The 26204-nt window shown below is 43.3% G+C and overlaps 1 protein-coding gene across 5 annotated transcripts in view; it reads left to right on the top strand.

The window, feature by feature from the left end:
- The window catches only part of LRRC7 (leucine rich repeat containing 7), a 525647-nt gene that overhangs the window by 363856 nt on the left and 135587 nt on the right, over nt 1-26204 (top strand). For all 5 annotated transcript variants that reach the window (XM_077450492.1, XM_077450494.1, XM_077450490.1 and 2 more), the window contains 2 exons: nt 3150-3294; nt 6819-6891. In XM_077450492.1, coding sequence (XP_077306618.1) covers nt 3150-3294; nt 6819-6891 — 218 coding nt within the window. The remainder of the gene's footprint in view (nt 1-3149; nt 3295-6818; nt 6892-26204) is intronic.

Here is a 26204-nt window from a genome sequence, read left to right as displayed (position 1 = left end):
TATGAAAGCAGATCTGGTGTACAAATCCTTCCAGGATCTGTGCATTGCTGCGTAAGAATAGAGTTCGATCGATCTATCTATCTATCTATCTATCTATCTATCTATCTATCTATCTATCTATCTATCTATCTATCTATCATTATCTTCCTTCTATCTTCATTTTCCTCTTTCCTTCCTTGCTTTCTTCCTTCCTTCTTTCCTTCCTTCCTTGCTTCCTTCCTTCCTTGCTTCCTTCCTTCTTTCCTTCCTTCCTTGCTTCTTTCCTTCCTTCTTTCGTTTGTTCCTTGCTTCCTTCCTTCCTGGCTTCCTTCCTTCTTTGCTTCCATCCTTCCTTCTTTCCTTCCTTCCTTGCTTGCTTCCTTCCTTCTTTCCATCTTTCCTTTGTTCCTTGCTTCCTTCCTTCTTTCCTTCCTTCCTTGCTTCCTTCGTTCCTTGCTTCCTTCCTTCTTTGCTTCCATCCTTCTTTCCTTGCTTCCTTCCTTTCTTCTTTCCTTCCTTCCTTCCTTCGCTCCTTGCTTCCTTCCTTCTTTGCTTCCATCCTTCTTTCCTTGCTTCCTTCCATTCTTCTTTCCTTCCTTCCTTCGTTCCTTGCTTCCTTCCTTCTTTTCTTCCTTGCTTGCTTCCTTCCTTGTTTCCTTCCTTCTTTCCTTGCTTCCTTCCTTCCTTGCTTCCTTCCTTCCTTCTTTCCTTCCTTTCTTCTTTCCTTTGTTCCTTGCTTCCTTCCTTCTTTCCTTCCTTGCTTGCTTCCTTCTTTCTTCGTTCCTTGCTTCCTTCCTTCTTTTGCTTCTTTCCTTGCTTCCTTCCTTAATTCTTTCCTTCCTTCCTTCTTTCCTTCCTTCCTTGCTTCCTTCCTTGCTTGCTTCCTTCCTTATTTCCTTCTTGTTTGCTTCCTTCCTGTTTCTTTTCTTTCTTTCCTTCCATTCTTTCTATCTCTTTCCTTCCTTTCTTCCTTTTTCAGTCTTCTCTTTCTACATTTTCTCTCACTTTAAAGATATTGTAAAGGCTTTTTTTTAAATAACAAACATGTTGTTCTTACCTCCTCTGTGCAGTTTCTCTTTGCACAGAGCAGAAGAGATCCTCCTCTTCTCAGATCTCTCTTTGCTGCTCCTGGCCCCTCCCTCCTATCGAGTGCCCCCACAGTCAGCAGCTTCCCATGGGGGCACTGGAGTCGAGTCACAGCTCTGTGTGTCCATTCAGACATGGAGCCCTGACCTGGCCCCCTCTCTCCCCTGATTGGCTTGACTGACTTTGATTGACGGCCGCAGGAGCCAAGGGCGCTGCTGCTGTGTCTCAGTCAATCAGGAGGAGTGTCTCGGACAGCTTAGACATTCATGGACATCGCTGGAGAGAAATGGGGCTCAGGTAAGTAATTAGGGGGTGCTAGTGGGGCTGCTACACACAGAAGGTCTTTTTTTTATCTTAATGCATAGAATGCATTAAGATAAAAAAAAACCTGCCTTTACAACTCCTTTAAGCCTTCCTTTCTCTCTCTCTCTCTCTCTCTCTCTCTCTCTCTCTCTCTCTCTCTCTCTCAGCCTAGCTCTCTTTTTCCAAATCTTTCTTTTTCTTTCTTTCCTTCCTTCCTTCCTTGCTTTTTTTCACTATTTTCTTCCTTCCTTTTGGTTCTTTCTTTCCTTCCCTCCTTTCTTTGTCTCTTTCTGTCTCTTTTAGCCTCCCTCTCTCTCTCTCTCTGTATCTCCTCTTTTTCTTTCTTTCTTTCCTTCCTTTCTTTCTCTCTCTTTCCTTCCTTGCTTTCTTCCTTTCTCGGTCTCTTTCACTTTCTATCTTTTCTCTCTCTTTTAGCCTTCTTCTCTCTCTCTCTCTCTCTCTGTATCTCCTCTTTCTATCCCCCTCTTTCTCTCTTTCCTTCTTTTCTTTCTCTCTCCTTCCTTCCTTACTTCCTTGCTTTTTTTTCTCTTTCCTTCCTTCCTTTTTCTCTCTTTCCTTCCTTTCATCCTTCCTTCCTTTCTTTCTCTTTCTTTCCTTTCTCACTCTTTCTTTCCGTCCTTTTTTATCTCTCCTTCCTTCCTTCTTTTCTTTCTTTCCTTAATTTTTTCTCTCTCTTTCCTTCCTTCCTTTCTCTTTCTTTCATACCATCCTTTTTTCTCTCTCCTTCCTTCATTCTCAGTCTCTTTCTATCTTTTCTCTCTCTTGTAGCCTATCTTCTTATGTCTCCCTTCCTTCCTCTTTTTCTCTCTCTTTCCTTCCTTCATTTCTCAGTCTTTCTCTTTCTATCTTTTCTCTCTTTTTTAGCCTCTCTCTCTCTATCTCTCTTTGTATCTCATCTTTCTCTTTCTATCTTTCTTTTTCTCTTTCTCTCTCTAACCCCGTTTGAGGTCCCATTTAAACCTCAGCATTTTGTAACGAGAAGTTCCAAGATGCTTAACATATAAAATCCCATGGTTTTCAATTGTGCCTGCTCACACCTGAGCGCGGTGTAACTTGAAACTTGTAGCTCAAAAAAGTAAGTTTTTGGCCCCAATATACTTCAATTAGGCATGAAAATCTGCATGAAAATGTGTGCAAAAAACAAGTTTTCTTTTTCTTTTATTCCCTATGAACTAGCTTTCCATTGGCTATAAATAGTTTAAAAAATGCCTCAAATGTCCCTAAATGTCGCTACAAAACTCAAATAGAAAAGTCTGCAAAACAACCAAAGATGCTCGGCGCCATTGTGAATGGAGCCTGAAACCTGAAAGGGAAACTGTTAGGTCTCGTTCATGTGTGCTTTGATCCCTGGAGAGTGATCTGTGTTTGAATCACTCTTTAGGGAGTGTTTGACAGGTGGTGAGGAGGCGTTGTAACTGCTTGAACCCAACACTACCGCACTGCAACTGTGTGCTTGCAGAGCAGCCCCATTCACTTGAATGGGCTGTACTCGCCGGTTCTTATACCCGCTGAAAGCAATGGGGGTATAATTGATGCTACAACCATGGCATGTGTACACCCACAATCACCGCCTCTGCAGCTAAAAGTGACCTGCTGTGGGAGGTGGTAAAAACATGGCTCAACCATGGGGTTTTACAACTCCTCAACCACTACTGTGAACGAGTACTAGCATGGCTATCGTTACCTTATGGTAGGTAGAAAACTATGTGTTGTAAATATGCACATGTGCGTAGCTAAAAAAATTGTCTGTCTGTAACAAGTCTATAGGAAAATTGAAACACCTCATCTACCTGGACATGTCCAAGAATCGGATCGAGACAATAGAAATGGAAATATCCGGATGTGAGTGCTTAGAAGACCTTTTACTGTCCTCCAATCTCTTGCAGCACTTGCCTGACTCATTAGGTAAGAATGTGTTCATTGGCCGATTGCTGTTTGTTGCTGCAGATGTGTGACCAATGTGCTGCTAATTCCAGAGCCGGGATCAAAGTTGTACTCATAGGTGTGCGCAGTCTGTTGCATTAGGGTGTGCAGACTTAAGCTGGCCATACACCTATAGATTATCTGCAGATTTTCTATGGTTAGATGGAAAAAGTGGGAGATTCCTCCATCCACACAGTTTACAACAAGGAGAAATCTGTTGCACGTTTTCCATATAACCTTAGAAAATCTGCAGATAATCTATAGGTGTATGGCCAGCTTAAAGCTCAAACACACATACCTTTCTCTGCAGCCTCAGCTCAGGGCCGGTACAAGGGGTGGGCAGGAGGGGCATCTGTCCTGAGCACTGTGGTATCATGTGAGATGTGAGGGGAGGGAGGGCGCCACAAAGAGACTGGGGGGGAGATTTGTATTGGAATTAGGGGGTAATAATTGTTCTAGGAGGAGCAATTGGGGGGGGGCTGCTAGGAAAGGTGATTTTGGGGATTTTTGCAGGGAGGAGGGATGATGGGGGGGGGGGTGAGGATTTGTGCTAGGAGGGTGGATTTGGGGTGTTTGTGCCATGAGAGGTGATAAGGTAGAGGGGGGAGGGAATTTGTGCTAGGAAGGGATATTTTTTTTTTGGGGGGGGGGGGTTGTGCCAGTAGGGATGATTGGGAGAGATTTGTGCTAGGAGGGGGATTTGGAGTGGTGGGGGAGACTGTGTATCGGGGGGGGGGGTTGAGAAGTAAAAGGATTTGTGCTAGGGGGGGTGATTTTATTTGGGGGGGGGGATGTGTGCTGGGGGATAAGGAATTTATGCTTAGGGGGAAGGAAGCATGCAGATCAGTGCTCATTTTGTTTTTGTTTTCTGGAGAGGGGGGGTTTGCTAACACATAATGCAAATTTTATTTGCTCTAACAGATTCCTCCATCCATGCTCATAGCACGGATGGAGAAATCTTCCACTCTGAGCTATTGTATAAAAAAAAAATCCAATCCAATCATGTACAAGCTGAAAATGCTGTTTTTTATTTTCCTTGCATGTCCCCCTCAGATCTACAGCGACTTTACTTCCAAGTGCACTTTCAGTTCAATTTCAAGTGCACTTTGCACTTGTAGTTTGCACATGTAGTGCAAAATGTGTTTGCCTTTAGTAAATAACCCCCTATGGGGTTTTTTACCACCTGGAAACCCCCCTCCATGTTAGCCAATGTGTCCATGCACACTATGGGGGTTATTTACGAAAGGCAACTCCACTTTGCACTACAAGTGCAAACTGCATGCAAGGAAAATAAAAAAAACAGCATTTTAGCTTGCACATGATTGGATGATAAAATCAGCAGAGCTTCCCCTCATTTCAGATCTACCCCTTAGACAGGGGCGGACTGACAACTCATGGGGCCCCTGGGCAATAGGAGATTATGGGGCCCCCGGGCAATAGAAGATTATGGGGCCACACAGTATACACACACACACATACAGTATACATACAGAATACACTTACACACACTGAAAAGGTACTGGAGAGGCGGGCAGCTATAATCTTGGGATTTAAAAAAAAAAAAGGATTTTTACATACTGTCCCTGGTTTTATTGAGGCTGGCAACCCTGATGGGGCCCCCTAGTGACATGGGGTCCTCGGGCAGTGCCCCTGCCCTTAGATTTACAGTGACTGCACTTCCAAGTGCACTTTCAGTGCAATTTCAAGTGCATTTTGCACTTGTAGTGTAAAGTGGATTTGCCTTTCGTAAATAACTCCCCATACTTCCGTGTGCCTGGACACATTGGCTAACATGAAGGGGAGTTTCCAGGCAGAAAAAATGAGAGCTTAAAAAAGCTCAAAAGCCTGTAGGAGCCGCTTCTTTGAGATGCAGTGTGCATGAGCCCTAAGGCCCCATTCTCACCTGGGCATTTTTTTAAAGCGTTTTTGGCAGCTTTTTACAAGCATTTTGAAGTGTATTACAAGCGTTTTTCAGCTTCAGGCGTTTTGTTGGGCCAATAGAAAGCACTAGGGAAGGAGATGGAGGGAAAATTAGGGGTGGAGAGCTGCTATATGAGCAGAAAACATTCGTAAAACGCTCAAGTCAGGCGTTTCCATTGAAGTCTATTGGGCCAAAAACGCGTGTAATCTTCCAAAAAAGAAGCTCATGTAGTTTTCTGAGCAACAGGTGTTTTTGCTTCAGGCGACAGAACACTCAGATGTGAACGGGGGCCATTAAAGAAAAAAGTAAAGCCAAACTAAAAAAAAAAAAAAAAAAAAAAAAGACCCTGCAAGGCAAAGGCATTATGAGCTAGTATGCATGGCATACTATCTCATTATGAATAACTTATCTGAGATGGAAGCCCCCGAATCGACCCTCGTTGTCCTCCTCCAACGCCGCCATCTATCCCGGAGTGACTTCCGGTTATCGCGGCTCCGGCGCTGTGACTGGTCGGAGCCGCAATGACATCACTCCCATGCATCCGCGCGAGAGCCGCCACTAACGGCATGATCGCCGTTAGCAGCAGCCTGCTCAGTGCGCCTGCGCTCCGCTGTCTACGGCTCATGCTCCGTAGACAGCGGTGCCTGTCTTTTGCAAATATCTCCTAAACTGTGTAGGTCTAGGAGATATTTCTTGCGTATTTCTAGATTATGGCTTACCTGTAGGCAAAAGTGGTCTGTAATGCCGCGTATGAATGATCGGAATTCTCGTTGGAAAAAGCTCTGATGGTTTTCCCATCGGAATTCCGACGGAATTTCGCTCAAACTGTCTTGCCTACACACGATCACACCGAATTCCGACCGCCAAGAACGCGGTGACGTACAACACGTATGTTGGGACTAGAAAAAGGAAGTTCAATAGCCAGTAGCCAATAGCTTCCGTCTCGTAGTTGAATCTGAGCATGCATGAGTTTTTGCGTGTTGGAATTGCATACACACGATCGGAATTTGCGATAGAAAGTTTTTCCGTCGGGAAAATTGAGAACATCCTATCAATTTTTTGCTAGCATGCCTCTGAGTGAGTACACTAAGGTAAATCAGGGTTCTCAGAGCACCCCTTACATCAGAGTTCCCCTTTACACCAGAGGCCACAGTGTACCCCCTTACATCAGAGTCCTCCCGTGCATCAGAGTGCTCAGTGTTCCCCCTTAAATTAGGGTTCCCAGAGCGTGCCTTAGAGTCCCCAGAGTTCTCCCTTACATCAGAGTCTGCAGAGCCCCCCCCCTTACAGTGTAAGGGAACTCTGCGAGTTCAGATGTTCAGATGTAAAAACACTCTGTGGACTGTGGAAAATGTTATTTAATAGCAAAATATATGTATACTTTATACTATAAAAAAAAAATAATAATTGCTATGTGCCGCTAAAGTGTTCGGGTTTGATTTGAAGAAAAGGTGGCAACCCTCCCTGTGTGCAGGGGGTCGTAGTGTGCAATATTATACTGACGATTGCCCAGAGTTCTAAAAATTGCCCTATTTGTTCTCATTGCTACATCTCACTAAAGGAAATCTCTTGTATTCTCTGCCAGGTCTCCTGAAAAAACTTACAACTCTGAAAATAGATGACAATCAACTTGTAGCACTACCAAATACGATTGGAAAGTGAGTATCTTCCTCCTCATCAATGTGTATCTTTAATGTATGGAAAGCCAAAACTTTTTGCTTTTTGTTTTGTATAGCATTTAGGTTGGTTAAGATTTCACCCCTTTCCAGACCAGGCCATTTTTTTTTTTTTTTGCTATTCGGCACTGCGCTACTTTAACTGGTAAGTGCGCGGTCATGCAACGCTGTACCCAAATAACATTTATATCATTTTTTTCACACAAATAGAGCTTTACTTTGGTGGTATTTGATCACCTTTTTTTTTTTTTGCGATATAAACTAAAAAAAAAGACAAACATTAAAAAAAATATATATATATATATATATATGTGTGTGTGTGTGTATATATATATTTTTTTTTTTTTTTTTTACTTTCTGCTATAAAAAATATCCAGTACAACAATTTTCTTAAAAAAATGTAGGACAAAATGTACTCTGCTACATCTTTGATGAAAAAACAAAACAAAGAAAACCCCAATAAGTGTATATTGATTGCTTTGTGTGAACATTATAGCAGCCACAAACTGTGGTGTATATATATTGTCATTTTTGCTGCCATAACCCCCGGTATCCTCTTCGTCCGGCGGTCTGCTTTCAGATAAAAGTGGGCTCTGTGGCAGATTCACCGCAAGACCGCGTTTATCGGCGGCAGGAGAGAGCCCCCAACCTCCTGCCGCGCTCCGTTGCCCTCCACAGCTTACAGTGGCCGTCGGCAGCGGTGGAGCCGATCGGATGCTGTCGCTAGCTGGGTATGGAGCCGAGTGAGGGGAAGATGGCTCCCACCCGTCTCCATACCATAGCAGGGCGGAAGCGACATCAAAACGTCACTTCCGCCAATAGCTCTTAAAAGGCCATTTAAAAAAAATAAAAAAAAATAATGTAATGACATTTTTTTTTTTTTTTTTATTGCATTTTAGTGTACATATGAGATGTGAGGTCTTTTTGACCCAAGATCTTATATTTAAGAGGACCTGCCATGCTTTTTTCTTACAGGGGATGTTTACAGTACTTGTAATAGGGATAAAAGTGACACAATTATTATTATTTTTTTTTAAAGAACAGTGTAAAAATAAAAAATAAAAGGTAAAATAAATAAGAAAAAAAAATATTTTTAAACGTGCCCCGTCCCACCGAGTTCGTGTGCTGAAGCGAACGCATACGTGAGTAGCGCCTGCATATATAAACTGTGTTCAAACCACACATGTGAGGTATCGTGGCGATCGGTAAAGCGAGAGCAATAATTCTCGCCCTAGACCTCCTCTGTAACTCAAAACATGCAACCTGTAGAATTTTTTAAACTTTGCCAGTGGAGATTTTTAAGAGTAAAAGTTTGTCACAGTTCCACGAGCGGGCGCAATTTTGAACTGTGACGTGTTGGGTGTCAATTTACTCGGCGTAACATTAGCTTTCACAATATGAACAAAAAAAACAAATTGGGCTAACTTTACTGTTGTCTTACTTTATTATTCAAAAAAGTGTATTTTTTCCAAACAAAGTGCCCTTGTAAGACCGCTGCGCAAATACGGTGTGACGGAAAGTATTGCAACGACCGCTATTTTGTTCTCTAGGGTGTTAGAAAAAACTTGTATTTTTTTAACTTGTAAAAAAACAAATCTAAAAAAAAAGGCTTGGTCCTTAAGTGGTTAAAGTGGAACTGTGCAAAACATTAAAATAAATGCCTGTACCGTTTAACCTTCTTAGCGGTATTCCCGAGTGTGGCTCGGAGTGAATTTTCCATACCAAGAGCGGTAACCCCCGAGCCACACTCGGGATCGCATCGCAGTATCCAGGGAAAGTTACTTACCTTGTCCCCAGGATCCTGCGATGTCCCCCCGCTGTGTGCGGCGGCTGTGTCTCCTGCCCGATGCTCTGTATGCCGGGCTCCGTTCCCTATGAGTGGCGCAACGCGCGGGGACGGAGCCGGCGGGAAATTCAAAAAGTGCAAAAAAACATAACACATATAGTACACTGTAATGTTTCAGATTACATTACTGTATCAAATTATTTCACCTCCCTTTTGTCCCCAGTTCTTTGTCCAGTGCCCTGCATGCAGTTTTATATGATATATATGCTCTTCTTTCTGTCTGGAAACTGGAGATTGTCCATAGCAACCAAAAAGTGTCCATTTACGTGAAAAGCAGTTTTAGACCAGCTAGAAAACAGCGATAGTAAATTAGAACACTTGCAGAATTCAGCGATAGTGATTTGTGGGGAGATCCATCATCAAACACTGAAAGTGACGACAGCGACAATTCTGCGTCTGAGCAAATTTTCTGTGTTTCTGAGTTGATTACATTATTGAATACATTTTATTATTATTATATTATTATTTTTGATAATTATTTATAGTTATTTATTATGTTATAATTTATGAATTTGTGTTTCCAATTTTATCATACCCGGGATGTCTAGTAGACTCTTGTTTGGACAGATTTAACCACTTCAGCCCTGGAAGGATTTACCCCCTTCCTGACCAGGCGATTTTTGCCATTTGGCGCTGCGTCGCTTTTACTGACAATTCTGCGGTCGTGCGGCGATGGAGCCAAACAAAATTTGCGTCCTTTTTTTTCCCCACAAATAGAGCTTTCTTTTGGCAGTATTTGATCACCTGTGCAGTTTTTATTTTTTGTGCTATAAAAAAAAAAAAGAGACAGAATTTTGAAAAAAAACAATATTTTGTAGATTTTGCTATACTAAATATCCCAATTTTTTTTTAAAAAAAAGCTAATTTTTTGCTTCGTTTAGGCCGATATGTATTCTTCTACATATTTTTGGTAATAAAAATCGCAAAAAGCGTATATTGATTGGTTTGCGCAAAGGTTATAGCGCCTACAAAATAGGGGATTATGGCATTTTTATTATTATATTTTTTTATTATTAGTAATGGCGGCAATCTGTGATTTTTATCAAGACTGCGACATTATAGCGGACACATCGGACACTTTTGGTTAAATGTGTTCCCTATGTGTGTGTTCTAACTGTAGGGGGAGGGGACTGAATATAGGAGATGAGTGATCGTAGTTCCCAGCTCGTAGGAACTCACAATCTATCTCTCTTCTCTCCTCACACACATCCCTAGTCTGCCTCTCATGCCCACAATCGCTCGTGGGCCGGCGGTCATTGTGACCGCCAGTCAGTCACAGGCATCGCCCCCCTCCCCCCCCCACTGTGCTATCCCGTGTAAAAGGACCGACATATAGCTACGACAGTTTGCGGGATTGTGCTGACCTGTCGCAGTATAATTACGGTGGCTGGTCGGCAAGTAGTTAAGGTGAAAAACCTTGAGGATTTACAACCCCTTTAAACCCTTCAATCCTTTACAACCAAGGAAGCTGCTTCTGTTTGATCTGGAACTGCCATGATGCTGCACATGTAATCATGTATGACACCATCCATTTGATGGTTTGACAGTTTGGTTGAAGATCAACCGTTATCAATCCCAGCATTCCAGGAATGTAACGTTAATTCAGTTCAGTTCAGTTCCTCTTTATGATTTACTGCTGTTCAGGGGCTCTAGGCCTTAGCAAAATGGCAGCCTCCAGCAAGAAGAAACATTTGTTAGTATAATTATTAATGTGGAATGTATGTTCCTTGCTAAAGAACATTATTTTTTTATCAAGTTGTTATGGGTAACGTTCCCCTTTAACAAAGTGTAATGTGTGTATTATGTGCTGCTTTTACTAAGGAATCTCTTTGTTTCTTATCCCTGCTTGCAGAGATAAAAAACATATCACAATCAACAATTATAGCGGGTTTGTGTGTGTGTGTGTGTGGGGGGGGGTGGGGGGGGGGTGCCCTGAACCCAGAAGCAGACAGCATGATGTATGGGTACGTTGCTTTAGCTGCATGAACAGTACATTGCAGATGGGGGGGGTTAACCACTTCCCCACCAGCGCACGACGATGTACGTCGACAGAATGGCACGGGCAGGCATATTGGCGTACAGGTACGTCCAATATTCAATGCCGCCCTGCCATCGGGAGCGCGCCGCGCTGGTCGGGACCCCCGTGAGTCCGGTTGCGGGACCCGCGGACTCGATCGCCGCGGGCATCCCCGCGATCGTCTCACGGAGCAGCCGAATTGAGGAAATGCTGTGTAAACAACATTTCTCCATTCTGCCTAGCAACTAGTGACGCTGATCTCTGCTCCATGTGATTGGAGCAGAGATCAGTGTTCACTAAATGAAAGCCCAACCCCCCCCCACAGTTAGTAACACACCCCTAGGAACACTTAACCCCTACACTGCCACCCACTGGTTAACCCCTTCACTGCCAGTGTCATTTACACAGGAATCACTGCATTTATATAGCAGTGATTACTGTATAAATGACAATGGTCCCAAAAATGTGTCAAAAATGTCCGATGGGTCCCCCACAATGTGGCAGTCACAATAAAAATCACTGATCGCCGCCATTACTAGTAAAAAAAAAAAATAATACAAAATTATTAATAAAAATGCTATAAAACTATCCCTATTTTGTAAACGCTATAACTTTTGCGCAAACCAATCAATAATCGCTTATTGTGATTTTTTTTACCAAAAATATGTAGAAGAATACGTATCGGCCTAAACTGAGGGAAAAAAATGTTTTTTATATATTTTTGGGGGATATTTATTATAACAAAAAGTAAAAAATAATGCGTTTTTTTCAAAATTGTCGCTCTATTTTTGGTTATAGCGCAAAAAATAAAAACCGCAGGGGTGATCAAATACCACCAAAAGAAAGCTCTATTTGTGGGAAAAAAAGGACGTCAATTTTGTTTGGGAGCCACGTCGCACGACCGCGCAATTGTCAGTTAAAGCGACACAGTGCCGAATCGCAAAAAGTGGTCTGGTCTTTGACCAGCAAAATGGTCTGCAAGTGGTTAAGGACCCTTTTTCTCTTTTTTTTTTGCAGTCTGTGTCTTATTGGGGAGATTTTCCTTTATCCCCCGTCTCAGAGACATACATGAAGTAAGAGAAGATCCCCTTTCAGACAGCTGCCACCAAAACAGCTTTTCCCATCAGGGTATCTCCCCTCTCCTTCTATCCCGATAAAGTTTTGGACGTCCTATCACTTTATGAACCAGTGTTAAAGGTCACCAAGACCAATAGTGAAGTTTACAGCTGCACTGTATGGGATAAGCAAACATTGTCTATCCCACATTCATCATGCGTATTGTTACTTCGTGCTCTTTGTGTATTTCTTCCAGATCTGTGCAGTAATCCAATGTGAGACTTTCCCTCTGTGCAGGAGATTCCTGTAATAAAGACCGCTCACTGCTGCTCTCTCTCCTTGTGCAGGGTGACTGGTCTTGTCTCCGCCCCCTCCTGTAGTTTTCTGCAGCCAGCCTGTAGAGGGTGGAGCCTGCTGGGTCCCTCCCATTGGTTACTGCTGCTCTCTCTCCTTGTGCAGGGTGACTGGTCTTGTCTCCGCCCCCTCCTGTAGTTTTCTGCAGCCAGCCTGTAGAGGGTGGAGCCTGCTGGGTCCCTCCCATCGGTTACTGCTGCTCTCTCTCCTTGTGCAGGGTGACTGGTCTTGTCTCCGCCCCCCTCCTGTAGATTTCTGCAGGCAGCCTGTAGAGGGTGGAGCCTGCTGGGTCCCTCCCACTGGTCACTTCTGCTCTCTCTCATTGTGCAGGGTGACTGGTCTTGTCTCCGCCCCCCCCCTGTAGTTTTCTGTAGTGGGTGGAGCTTCCAGGTCCCTCCCACAACTCTGCTCTCTGCACAGGCTATGTACAGCACAGCGATGATGTCACTATTACTTCAAAAGCTGATAACTGGGGTTGTAAAGACATTTGGGGCACACGAAATGAATTTATATCCTTTGTGCCTATACTAAGGAATATATTTAAAATAAAAGTTTTTGTGCCTGGAGTGTGGCGTGAAATTCTACATCAGTAATAAAAACCTGAAAAAATGGTTGTATCTTTTCCACATTCTATCCAAAACGTAGAAAGAAAAGTTTGGGCTTTTCATGCACTTTAACAACTGAAGGTTCTTATGTATTTATCTTTGTTGCTGGAATGACTGTACTGTATGTGAGCAAATGTTTAACCAGACAGCTAAATACAGCTAAATACCCGACTGATGAATTGTAAAGCACTCCAATGGTTCTCTGCCCCTTCTGTGTTATGTGGCTATATCCACATAAGTGGATTTTTTTGAACTAAAGTGGAGAGTTAATAACCAGGAGTTGTGCTTTGACTGCTTCTGCTTGACTGCTTCTGCTTGCAAGTGTTGTTTTTGGGGGTGTTTTATTTTCTCCCCTCCTTTATTTGATACATTTGCTAGCAGTTTTTAAAAGACCTTTTTTGCTGACACTTTTTAAACAGCATTTTTTTTTCCCCTCTTTCTTCCTCCCAAATTAGGGGAGGGGTTAATTGTTCACAGGTGTATAAAGGTAGTTATACAAACTCCCCCTTGAGCTTGCTCCCTGATTGTGGCTTGCATGTGGATTTTCTGAACATAAGTGGAGAGTTAATAACCAGGAGTTGAAAACAGGAGTTAAGACAGGAGTCTCTAACCTCTATCCTACATCCATCCTCCCCTCCATTTTAAAGATCCCACTGCAAGGGGCAACCAGACAGCTTTCCAGAAATGTCAGGCTGACAGCAAGCCAGATTCACCGGATCAGAGTGTTTTAAGGGGACAACCGCAGCCAGGTAAGCTCGCACCTCCACTCCCCCCCCCCCCCCCCCCCAGTGATTGTTCCAGGGACTCTGTCCGACCGCCTACGGGGATCAGGAAGGAATTTTTGCCCCACTGGTGCATTTGGCTGCTACTGTCAGGGGGTTTTTTGCCTTCCTCTGGAACAACCATAGGTTAGCATACCCCTACCTCCGGCCTCCTTTCCATTTTTTACGCTATCCTAGGACGACTATTCCAGATCACAGCCAGACTTCTTTTCTAAGCGGAGACCTCCACCTTAAGTAAAGGCAGCTGGAACAGCCAGCAACCGAATACAACAACTCCTTCCGCATCCATATAGGCATCCCCTGATCAACTTGCGCGCTAATAGCCTCAAGCACGGCGGCAAGTCTGATACCTAGCCCCACCTCAGGATCAATACCCTGATCAGGATCATCATCTTAGGCCCATAGTACCATCAACAGCATCCACAAACCATGTGCTACTTCAAATACTCAGCTGAAGTTCTGCACAGACTAAGGAACATCAACACCACATTGCCATCTTCCATACAAAAAATACTTCAAAGAGAACAACTATTAAAAACCGGACGACAAGCAGCTCCCAACCACAGGAAGACATCTACTCGACCACTACAATTAGATTGCGCCTTGATTAACGCCAGGTCTGCAGTCAAACATAGACTGGAAGTACACGACTTCATCATCGAGAACAATGTAGATTGTCTCTTCATCACCGAAAGCTGGTTAACCTCTGACTGCAACACCATCCTCACCGAATTGGTGCCGGAAAACTACAGGATCCTAACCGAACACCGGATAGGGAAAAAAGGAGGAGGCCTAGCAGTGATCTTTAAAGGTCACCTGGATCTCACTAAACCATCATCTCAGAACCCAGTGTCTTTTATGGAAACCCTGACGCTACATTTTCAACCAACACCCCATGACACCACTCATATTCTACTGTGCTACAGACCACTGGGACCAAAGTCCAATCTTCTTTCACCCCTCACGGAATCCTTTGCAATGCACACCCTAAAATTCAAAAATTTCCTGGCACTCGGAGATTTCAACCTTTGGGCAAATGAGCCTAAAGACCCCATTGCGACTGCCTGCATCAATCAACTAGAAGAACTGGGTCTACAGCAACTGATAAAGACTCCCACGCATGGGTCAGGACACACCCTGGACCTCATTTTCAAACAGAACATCGACGTCAACATATGTGACAACATAACTCTGCCATGGACGGATCACCACGCCATCAAATTCAAAATCACTACCAACATCACCAACGCAAAACGGAAACCTGTAACAACGCACTGGACCAGATCGCATAAAAAACTGTACTCCGAAGCCTTCAAAACCACTCTGTCCAAAAAAATATCTACAATAACCTTAAACCACTCTACGGAGGAAACACTCAACTCCCGGAACAAGGCATTACTGCAATCAGCAGACTCGGTAGCACCAAAACGCAGGGCTCTCATCAGGAAGAAAAATGCTGGATGGTTTAATAGCTCCCTCTCCGTACTAAAGCAAGAACGCAGAAGAGCGGAAAGAACATGGAGAAGAAATCCCACCGAGGAAAACCTATTTAACTACAAAGGTCTGACAGAGAATTATCGGAAAGCAATCTTCAAAGCCAAAAAGGACCACTTCTCATATACAATCTCAACGGCCGCAAACCAACCATGGGAACTGTTTAAACTGGTTAATCAATCAATGAATCCGGTGTGCCTAGAACCCCCAGAAAGCGAATCCCAGGATTACTGTGACAAACTGTCAGATTTTTTCATCGATAAAGTCAAAACCATCAGGGAAACAATTTGTCAGAAGAAAACATCCGACCTCAGCCAGCAAATACATAAAGAGGATGTCCGCACCAACATACCGCAACCGCCAAAATTTTCACTATCCCCAATTACCGTAGACACCGCAAAAAACATCATTAATAAACTGCGTGACAGTACCTCACCTATTGACATCATCCCCACAAAACTACTGAAAGAATGCTCCGACATCGTGGCTCCAACCATAACCCACCTCATAAACCGATCATTCCACAAAGGGATTGTTCCCAGCATCCTCAAACAAGGCATCGTCAAACCTCTACTCAAGAAACCAAACCTGGACCCTCAGGATCCAAACAACCGTAGGCCAATTACAAGCCTCAACACCATTTCTAAGATCATGGAGAAAGCTGTAGTACATCAGCTACAACTTCACCTGGATACTCACAAACTCCTGGACCCGCTGCAATCAGGCTTCCGCCCGGGTCATGGAACAGAAACAGCTCTCCTCAAGATTTGGGATGACGCCCTCGAAGCGGCAGATGACGGAGAGCCGTGTCTCCTCGTACTGCTAGACCTAAGTGCAGCGTTTGATACAGTAGATCACAATACTCTACTCGTCCGCCTCACAGAAGTAGCCGGAGTCCAAGACATAAATCTCCATTGGTTCGCGTCCTTCCTAGGAAATCGGTCACAGACAGTGAAACTAGGAAAATTCCTCTCCGAAACTCGGGCAGTCACCTGCGGAGTCCCTCAAGGCTCTCCGTTGTCACCCGTTCTCTTCAACATTTACATTCGCCCACTCCTTCAAATCATCAGATGCTCAGATCTCTGCTTCCACTCTTACGCTGACGACACGCAACTTTATTTCCGGATCAATGGAAAAAAAGATCACCAACAACAACTTGAAAACTGCCTCAAATCAATAGAGGACTGGATGACCACCAACTCCCTCCAGCTGAACCAATCAAAGACAGAGCTTCTTATCTTACACCCAAATCATAAGCCCGCAACCAAAACCTCCTGGTCTCCACCAACCGTCTTTGGGCAGACTATCTCCCCAAAGACCAAAGCCAAGAGTCTCGGGGTTATTTTAGACGCACAAATGTCAATGGATGCGCAAATAGGAGCAGTAGTCAGTCGATCTCACCATCTGCTGCGCATGCTTCGCAGACTCATCCCTTTTATCCCAAAGAATGACAAAGCAGTGGTAGTTGGAACAATCATTAATTCACGACTGGACTACGCAAACTCGCTTTACATAGGATTACCACAATATCAACTTGCGCGATTACAACTGATCCAAAACATGGCGGCAAGGCTGATAACAGGAAAAAAACCCTGGGAATCCATTTCTCCTTCACTGAGGAGCTTACATTGGCTAACCGTAAAAAATCGGATCACGTTCAAGACCCTTTGCCTCACCCACAAATGCGTGCATAGAGAAGCTCCGCAATACCTAATGGAGAAAATAAATCATTACACACCAAACCGCAGTCTTCGATCAGCCAACAAAAACCTCCTCCTCGTGCCCAAAGCCCGGTATAAATCCAAGGGGGATCGGAGATTCGCTGTCCAAGGGCCTCGGCTATGGAATGCTCTACCAATAAACATCCGCCTGGAAGAAAATCACCTGGCTTTTAGGAAAAAACTCAAGACCTTCCTCTTTTAGCAGATGATCAAAGCTCGCCACAGCGCCTAGAGGCGATTCAGTTCGCATTGTGCGCTATATAAGTATTTCATTCATTCATTCATTAGCACACCGCCCAGCATTCTGAGATGGGAATGAGGGACACCTACTAGCAAATGTATGTAGGCATAGGACACTCCCCCCTGCCACACCCCCTTAAAGGAGAATTAACCAGGAAAAAAAGGTTAATTAAATCCACAAGTGTTTTTTTTTTTTTTTTTACCACTACAATTCCTTTATATTGGCTTTTGAAATTTACAAATGCAGCAATTTAGAAATTGGATGAAAGATTTAGCTCTGGGAAACACTTTTTTAAACAAAAAAGGTGATTTTTATATACAACTATATAGATCAGACCAAAATAAGGGACAAATAAGGAGGAATGAGGGACAGAAGGACATCGCTCCAAATCAAGGACAGTCCCTCAAAATTAGGGACAGTTGGGAGCTATGTATTAGGGTTTAATATTCCTGGAAATAAGGCTTGTATATACAGGCTTGAAGATTGCTGTGCAATGCATACTGCAAGCTTTTATAAAGTATTTGCCAAGCTATCAGCCGGCTTCAGTCTTTGTGAAGACTTTAACCACTTCAGTACTGGACACTTTCACCCCCTTCCTGCCCAGGCCAATTTTCAGTTGGCTGACGCACGTTACCTTCTTCCTGCCTGCGCTATAGCCGAAAGGCAGCTACAGCGCAGGCCTAAATTGCTGGGCGGGCATCCATATACGTCCTCCCGTGCATGGTTCACTTTGTAATCATGAGTCCACGTCCCGACCTCTTACCACGTGATCAGCTGTCAGCCAATGACAGCTGATCACATGATGTAAACAGAGGTGGTAATCGGCTATTTTTTTAATCACACTGACAGCAGATGACCGGCTTCTGTCAGAGGGACATCAGTCCCAAACACGGAGAGCCACTGCCGCTTCACCTGTGCCCACCAGTGCCACCTGCCAGTACAAATCAGTGCTGCCTATCAGTGCCCACCAGTGCCACCTACCAGTGCCAATCAGTGCTACCTGTCAATGTCCACCAGTGCCACCTATCAGTGCCAATCAGTGCTACCAATCAGTGCTGCAAATCAGTGCACGTCAGTGCCTCATCATCAGTGCTGCCTTTCAGTGTCACCTACAAGTGCCTATCAGTGCTACCTATCAGTGCCACCTGTGCAATCAGTTCCTTCAGTTCCGCCCATCAGTGCCCATCGATGCCATCTATCAATGCCACCTATCAGTACCCTACAGTGCTGCCTTATCAGTGCAGCCTATCAGTGCCCATCATTGCAGCCTATCAGTGCCCATCAGTACTGCATAATCAGCGCACATCAGTGCAACCTATCAGTTCAGCCTATCAGTACCCATCAGGGCAGCCTATCAATGCCCATCAGTTCAGCCTATCAGTGCCCATCAGGGCAGCCTATCAATGCCCATCAGTTCAGCCTAATTAGCGCACATCAGTGAAGGAGAAAAATTACCTGTTTGCAAAATTTTATAACGAACTATGAAAACATTTGTTTTTTCAAACTTTTCAGTCTTTTTCTGTTTGTTTAGCAAAAAATAAAAAAAAAACCCAGTTGTGATTAAATATCACCAAAAGAAAGCTCTATTTATGTGTAAAAAAAAAACAATCAAAGTGTTACAGCGCTAAAAGCTGAAAATTGGCCCGGGCAGGAAGGGGGGTTTAAGTGCCCGGTAGGCAAATGGTTAAATCAGATGACAATTGTGCAGTCATGCAACACTGCACTCATATGAATTTTTTATCATTTTTTTTAAAGCGGCGTTCCACCCATTTAAAAGTTACAAAATGCGTAGCTGCCCACTTTTAATAATCGGACACTCACCTTTCCCACGGTCCAGCGATGAGGGCACACAAAGCCCCCTCCTCTCCGAGACACCGACATTCTAACTGTGGGCGCCCAGCTGTGGCTTCACAGCCGGGCGTGCACTGCGCATGCGCACGCCACGCTGTGAATGGTCGGGCAATCTTCTGGGACCTGTGATGTGTCTCAGAAGATTGCAGGGAGGGAGGGGGGAGAGGTGAACTTCCATCCCACTCCCTGGAGTTCCAGGAGGAAGTGGGAGCTGGGTGCCCATAAAAACTGGGCATCCGCTCTCCCCCCCCCCCCCAAAAAAATGACATTTAAATGTGGCCAAATGTGGCATGTCAGGGGGTCTCCATCACTTAAAGCGGAGGCTCCATTTTTTGGTGGAACCCTGCTTTAAATAGAGCTTTAATTTGGTGGTATTTAATCACCACTTTTTCTTAGTTTTTAAAATTTTGCCAATAAGTAATTTTTCTCTGATGGACACTGATAGGTGGCACTAATAGGCACTGATAGGTGACACTGATGGGCACTGATAGGCGGTACTAATAGGCACTGATAGGTGACACTGATGGGCACTGATAGGTGGTACTGATAGGTGACACTGATGGGCACTAATAGATACTGATAGGTGGCACTGATGGGCACTGATAGGTGGCACCAATAGGCACTGATATGTGGCACTGATGGGAACTAATAGGCAGCACTGATGAGGAGGCGCTGATAGGCAGTACATATGGGCACTAATTGGCACTGATGGGCACTAATAGGCAGAACTGATGAGGATGCACTGACAGGCAGCACATATGGGCACTAATTGTCACTGATGGGGCCGCACTACTAATCAGGGCACTGATGCTCAATGCTCTAATTATCAGTGTAAATGTCCCCTGTCACACCTGCCGGTTACCGGCTCTCCTCTCTTCGTGCTGTGACAGTGTGTGAGGAAAGGAATGCCAATAACCGGCAACTTTGTTTACATGTGATCAGCTGTGATTGGACACAGCTGATCACATGGTAAAGGGCCACTGTGATTGGTTGAAGGACACAGTGATCACAGAGCACGCCGGTTGCTCCACAGGCTATAGCGCAGTATTGAAGTGGTTAAAGAATATTTTTAGCTCTCAATCAACATTGGCTATTTTTAACCCTTACCCTGCTAATATTAGTAAATAGATAGGAAAGTATATCATATTTAAAAATGTTAATTTTTTTTTCAAATATCTTCTGGTTTCTGGGCTAGGCAAATGATATCACACATTCCAGGAGTCTTCAGGAGGGGAGGAGGGATTTTCACAGCCGCGCCACGCGCCGTGACTGGTCGGGCAATCATCCGGGACCTGTGACATGTCCCAGATGACTGCCGAGAGGGAGGAGGGGGAGAGGTGATCTCCCTTCCGGTGCCGCGGTGTGCCGGGAGGAAGTGGGAGCTGGGACCCTCTAAAAAGAAGATGCCCGCTCCCCCCCTCCCCAAAAAAAATGACATGCCAAATGTGGCATGTCGGGGGGGTCACCTTCCCTTAAACCACAAGTTCCATTTTTGAGTGGAACTCCACTTTAGCGAATGAAACGAAAAATCGGGTCTCCTGCCCTGGCTGTGTGGCAAAGCTGCGTAAATCTCAGGACTGGATGGAGAGAAATATAAATTCTTTGGCAGGTAAAACAGCTGCAACATATTTCATCTGCGTGTTCAGCTGTTTGCCTGGAGTGCAGGATTAATGGAGTGGCCCCTTTTGTCCTCTGTCCATTTTCCATCATTTGATGTTCTTTCCTTTATTTCTGAGGGGGTGGGGGGGGGGGGGGAATATTTCAGCTTCACACGATGCTGTTGAAATAACGTTCTCTCTGCTGATAGCATCAGAGGTTCAGTCCCCGAACCTACCGAACGCACACGGGAGATAAAAGCCGCGCACAAAGAGACGGACCTACGGAACAATCAAAGCTTCTTGCAGATACCCCGAGCACTTTGTGTTTTGATACATTGTAAAATAGAAAAGAACGGCGCTCACATTGTGCCCTCCGCGGAAAAGTCACAATAAACAGCGGATGATTCTGTACACAGGCGGGATACGTTCGGCGCTGTCAGTCTGACTTAAACCGCCTCTTTTTGGGTTGTTTATGTAAAGTTGGGGAATTGATTTACCGTAAATTCATATCGAAAATCCGAATGTTCATTTACATTCTGCACAGATTTACTATTTCCATATATTTCTTTTTTATTGCTGTTTATGAGTTTATTATATCCGTGTGTCAGTATTAATATCAATTCTGCATTGATCTTACTAACTTATTGATTGCGGGTGCTACATGCTGGATAAAGTGTGAATATATTTAAATCTGGGATTATTATTATTTTTTTTACTTTTTTTTTAAATCTTACCAGCCTTTTTGTTTGGTTTTAAGCTTTTGCAGGGAACGTGACATTAAGATCACCGATTAAAGCAGTAGTAAACAGCATAGAAAAAATAATAATAATAACCAGGTCTCCAACAAGGTCATAGTAAGGCAAACACAAAAAGGTGTGTCAGAGGAGGGGGACACACTTTGAAACGCGTTAGGCTTTTAGACCTATGTGGTTCCCATTGTGTATAGTGGTTCCTGACCAGGGCCGGTGCAAGGATTTTTTTTTTTGCTGACCCCCCCCCCCCCCTCCCCCTCCACCACCACACACACACACACACACACACAACATTTTATAATAAAATATAAAAGGCTGTGCCATGTAAATAGATACCCAACATGTCAAACCTTAAAATTGTGTGTGCCCGTAAATGGTGAAAAAAAATGCAGTACCCTACATTTTTTTTTTTTATGTGTTTATTTACATTTTCAATTTTTTTATTTTTTTTATGACTTTATTACTTTCACCTAGGGGACCAATAGCTGGAAGAGGTGCATCTTAGCTACTACCGCCTGTGCAATGCCTAGTGAGCCTCAAGGACACAACACTTAGCCTGGGAAGTCTCTGCAAACCTCCATGTAATCCATGCAAAAAAAAAAAAAAACAGAAAGGCTGGTGCCATGGAAGCCGGCCAAAACATTGTTTTATTATAACATGTGAACAACAGTCAAAAAATCCAACACGTTTTGGCCATCGGGAGTTAATCATGGCTGAGCCATCATCATCAATCATGGCTGAGTGCATTTCGGCCATCAGGTCTTAAAGAGAAAATGCAGTCTACTCACATAATTTGTAATAAATCATCTTTGCCATTCTGAAGCTTCCCTCCAACCACTTTGCATATTATTTTAACGTGTTTCAGCCATCAGGCCTTAATCATGGCTGAGCCATGATTCAACACATTTTCACCATCAGGCCTTAATCATGGCCGAGACATGATTCAACGCATTTCAGCCATCAGGCCTTAATCATGGCTGAGCCATGATTCAACGCGTTTCGGCCATCAGGCCTTAATCATGACTGAGACATGATTCCATGCATTTCAGCCATCAGGGCTTAGTCATGGCTGAGCCATGATTCAACGAGTTTCAGCCATCAGGCCTTAATCATGGGGCTGAGCCATGATTAAGGCCTGATGGCTTAAGCGTGTTGGTTTTTAACTGTTGTTCACATACTATAATAAAACAATGTTTTAGCCGAATTCCATGGCACCAGCCTTTCTCCCTTTTTAGGGGACCAATAACCCCTATTTGATAGCATATAGGTGACAGGATCTCTTTAGGAGACATCCAGGGTCTTAGTCATACACGCCATTTCTTGCCCACGAGCCATTGACCTCCCGCCGCCCTTCCTACCAACACCCGCCACGACTGCACTGGGTCCGCAGGTAAGGCAGCGGAGCCCGATGAACATGGCAGGGAGTTGCATGAGGGGGAAGCACACTGGGGTGCTTGTGGAAGTGATCAGCTTCACAGCTGCTTGTTTCACTTCCACATTGAAAGCCAAGAGTCGGCTTAAAAGCACATGTCTGCAGCATGTTAAAAACTGCCCCCCCCCCCATCCTGGCACCCTAAGGCAGCTGCCTAATTGGCCCTTATGATGGCACCGGCCCTGTTTCTGGCGTCTTTAGGCCATACGTGGCTCCTGTGCATGATTGAAAGTGTGTACAGTGGTTCCTGGCATTTCAGTTCCTTGGTGTCTTATTGATGGGTATGTACATTTATTAGACTGTTAGTATAATATTTGCTCTTTTATTATCAATAAGTGGTATATTAACCACTTCAGCTCTGGAAGGTTTTTACCCTCCTTCCTGACCAGGCCATTTTTTGTGATACGGCATTGTGTTAAACGGATAATTGCGCTGTCGTGCACCACACATTACCCAAATGTAATGTATGTGATTTTTTCCCACAAATAGAGCTTTATTTTGGTGGTATTTGATCACCTCTGTGGTTTTTATTTTTTGCATTAGAAACAAAAAACGACCAACAATTCTGAAAAAACAAAAATCTATATTTTTTCCTTCTGCTTTAAAACACATCCAATAATAAAAAATAAAAAAAATCTAATTTCTTTATCAGTTTAGACCAATATGTATTCTGCTACATATTTTTGGTAAAAAAAAAAAAAATCGCAATAAGGATATATTGATTGGTTTGCACAAAAGTTATAGCGTCTACAAACCATGGGATATATACATTTTTTTTTTTTTACTAGTAATGATGGCGATCAGCGATTTATAGCGGGACTGCAATATTGCGGAGGACAAATCGACACTGACACTTTTTCGGGGACCAGTGACACTAAAGGCTCGTGCACACTATAAGGAAATCAGGTGAACGTTTTCGTCCAAAAAGAATTCATACGATTTCCGTATAGCGTGCGCACAACTTTCGACAGACGATTCTGAATTTTCGTATGAAAATTCTCAAAGGGACAATCTCCAAAATGTTTCTCGTACTGGAACAGACGGAACGATTTTCGTTTAATGTGTAACATTTTCGTATGCTTTTAGTACAGGAAAAATCGGAAAAGAAAGACTGCGCATGATCAGAAATGATAAAAAGCGAAAAAAAAAGCCTTTGTGGTACTGGAATTTTTGTTCAAATATTCATTCATCGGTTGCGATTTGCTGTGAAACGAGGAAAAGTGGACGATCATTCCCCCAATTTTCTTATAATGTGTACCCTTCTTTATACAGTGATCAGTGTTAGAAATATGCACTGTCAGTGTACTAATGACACTGGCTGGGAAGGGGTTAACATCAGGGGTGATTGAAGGGTTAACTGTGTGCCTAGGGAGTGCTTACTAACTTGTTTACATAGGCAGACTGTCATTCTGTCATAGTATCGAACGATCGTCGGGTCCTGGCGGACATCAGGTCCGCGGGACCCATTAACAGTTTCTACTGTGTAAAAATTTTTCGTTTTTTGGGTTATTCGCTATGATCGAAATTTGTAAATTCAAAAATTCGTAAATTTGAAAACTCATGAATTAGAAAGTTAGAAATTAGAAAGTTAGAAGTTAGAATTAAAAAAATAAGAAATAAAATCCAAAACTTCTAAAGAACGAAAATCAGAAAATGTGAAATAATAACTAACTAATAATAACTAACTTACTGTATTTATTGGCGTATAACACTTACTTTTTCACCATGAAAATCGGGTGCAAATATCGTGTGCGTGTTATACGCCAATACTTACATTTTAGCTGCCTTATTTAAAATTTAAGTTTTTTCCTAAAAGTAAATTGGTATATAAAGTGTAGCGCTACACTTTATATACCAATTTACTTTTAGGCCGCGTACACACGGGCGGACTGTTCGCCCAACTTTGTCCGTCCAACAGTTTCGGCAAACAGTCCGCTCAAAATTAGCATGGACGGACATGGCCACACACGACGAACGAACAGTTTGCTGAAACCGTGCGCGATGACGTGAACGGCACGTACGACGGGACGAAAAATACACTGCATTATAGCTTTCGGCGTGAAAATCCTTTCTGAGCATGCGCGCAACTTTGTTTGACGAACAAGCCTACACATGAGCGGACTGTTCCGAAAAACCTTGTCCGTCCAACTGTCCGCTGAAACTGTCCGCTGAAAGCCCACACACGAGCGGACTGTCCGCCCAAACACTGTTCAGCGGACAAAGTTGGGCGAACAGTCCGCCCGTGTGTACGCGGCCTTAGAAACAAATTCATCTGTTTGTTGTGTTGGCTGCTCAACTTTGCTCATTTGAAATCTTTTAGGCAGCGCAATGTTCTTTTGAGTGTAAGTTTTTTCCTGAAACTTCCCTCTTAAAATGAATGTGCGTGTTATACACCTGTGCGTGTTGTACGCCGATAAATACGGTAAATTCTAGATATTGGTATTTCCTTTCAAATCTGGCTGTTAGTGAACGTAACAAATACGAATTTATACGAAGTTACGAATTATCCAAAATAACGTCTAAGCGTCTAAGCAAGTGGAACAGAATTCATTATTAATAATAATAATAATAATAATACAATTTTTTTTATTATTGTTATTTATTATTATTAATTTGTTACGTTCCATTCGTTTAGATGCAGCATTCGTTATTTCAGATCATTTGTAACTCCGGACAAATTTGTATTCTTTACATTCACTAACAGCCAGATTTGAAAGGATATTCCAATACCTAGAATTTAATAGTTAGTAATAGTTAAGTTATTATTACTTTTTCAGATTTTCGTTCTTATTTTCAGATTCTCGTTCTTTTGAATTTTCGTTCTTATTTTCAAATTGTCGGATTTCAGAATTTCCGAAATTTTGTTTTTTTTAAGGATTTTAGAATTTCCAAATTTTCGAATATTCTAATCTAATAATTTTCGAATATTCAATTTTACAAATTTTCAAATATTCAAATTTTCTGAAAAAAACGGCTTTGTCGAAATTCGTTAAAAAAACGAATTCAGAACTAAACAAATTGCACATGTCTAGCGCGCTCTCTACGCCCAAAACCTGCAAGTGCAGAATCACGTGTATATATATACATGATTCTGCACAGAGCAGCCACGCTGTAGAATGGCTGGGCTGTGATGACCTCACTCAGATTGAATTACACAGATGAAATTTATATACGAAAGCGATTTTACCTGCCAATGGGTTTGTATTTCTATCCATCCACTTCTGAAATTTACACAGCTCTGCCTCACAGCACAGTCCTGTCTGGCACGGGAGGAGACCTAATTTTTCTCTGCTACAGTTCAGTAAAGTGTACAGTGAAAGAGGGCATGCGTCACATTTGCAGCACTGCACTCTTTTGCATTGATGACACACTCACTGTGTCCTGAATGCACTGCGCATGCACAGTGACGTATTCGGATATAGTTGATGTGAATATCTCCTAAATGTACCTACAGGTCAGCCTTATTATAAGTCCAAAAGCAGAGTTCAGTACCACTGAACATTGGCCATGGGGCCATATTAGTCCATTGAAGTCAGGAGCATCCCC

This window comes from Lithobates pipiens, unplaced genomic scaffold (assembly GCF_037356315.1).
Source record: "Lithobates pipiens isolate NorthernLeopardFrog02 unplaced genomic scaffold, aLitPip1_a1.2 Scaffold_23, whole genome shotgun sequence".
Lineage (NCBI taxonomy): Eukaryota > Metazoa > Chordata > Amphibia > Anura > Ranidae > Lithobates > Lithobates pipiens.
Note: the sequence above shows the minus strand (reverse complement) of the source record. Positions and strands in the feature narration are given on the sequence as shown.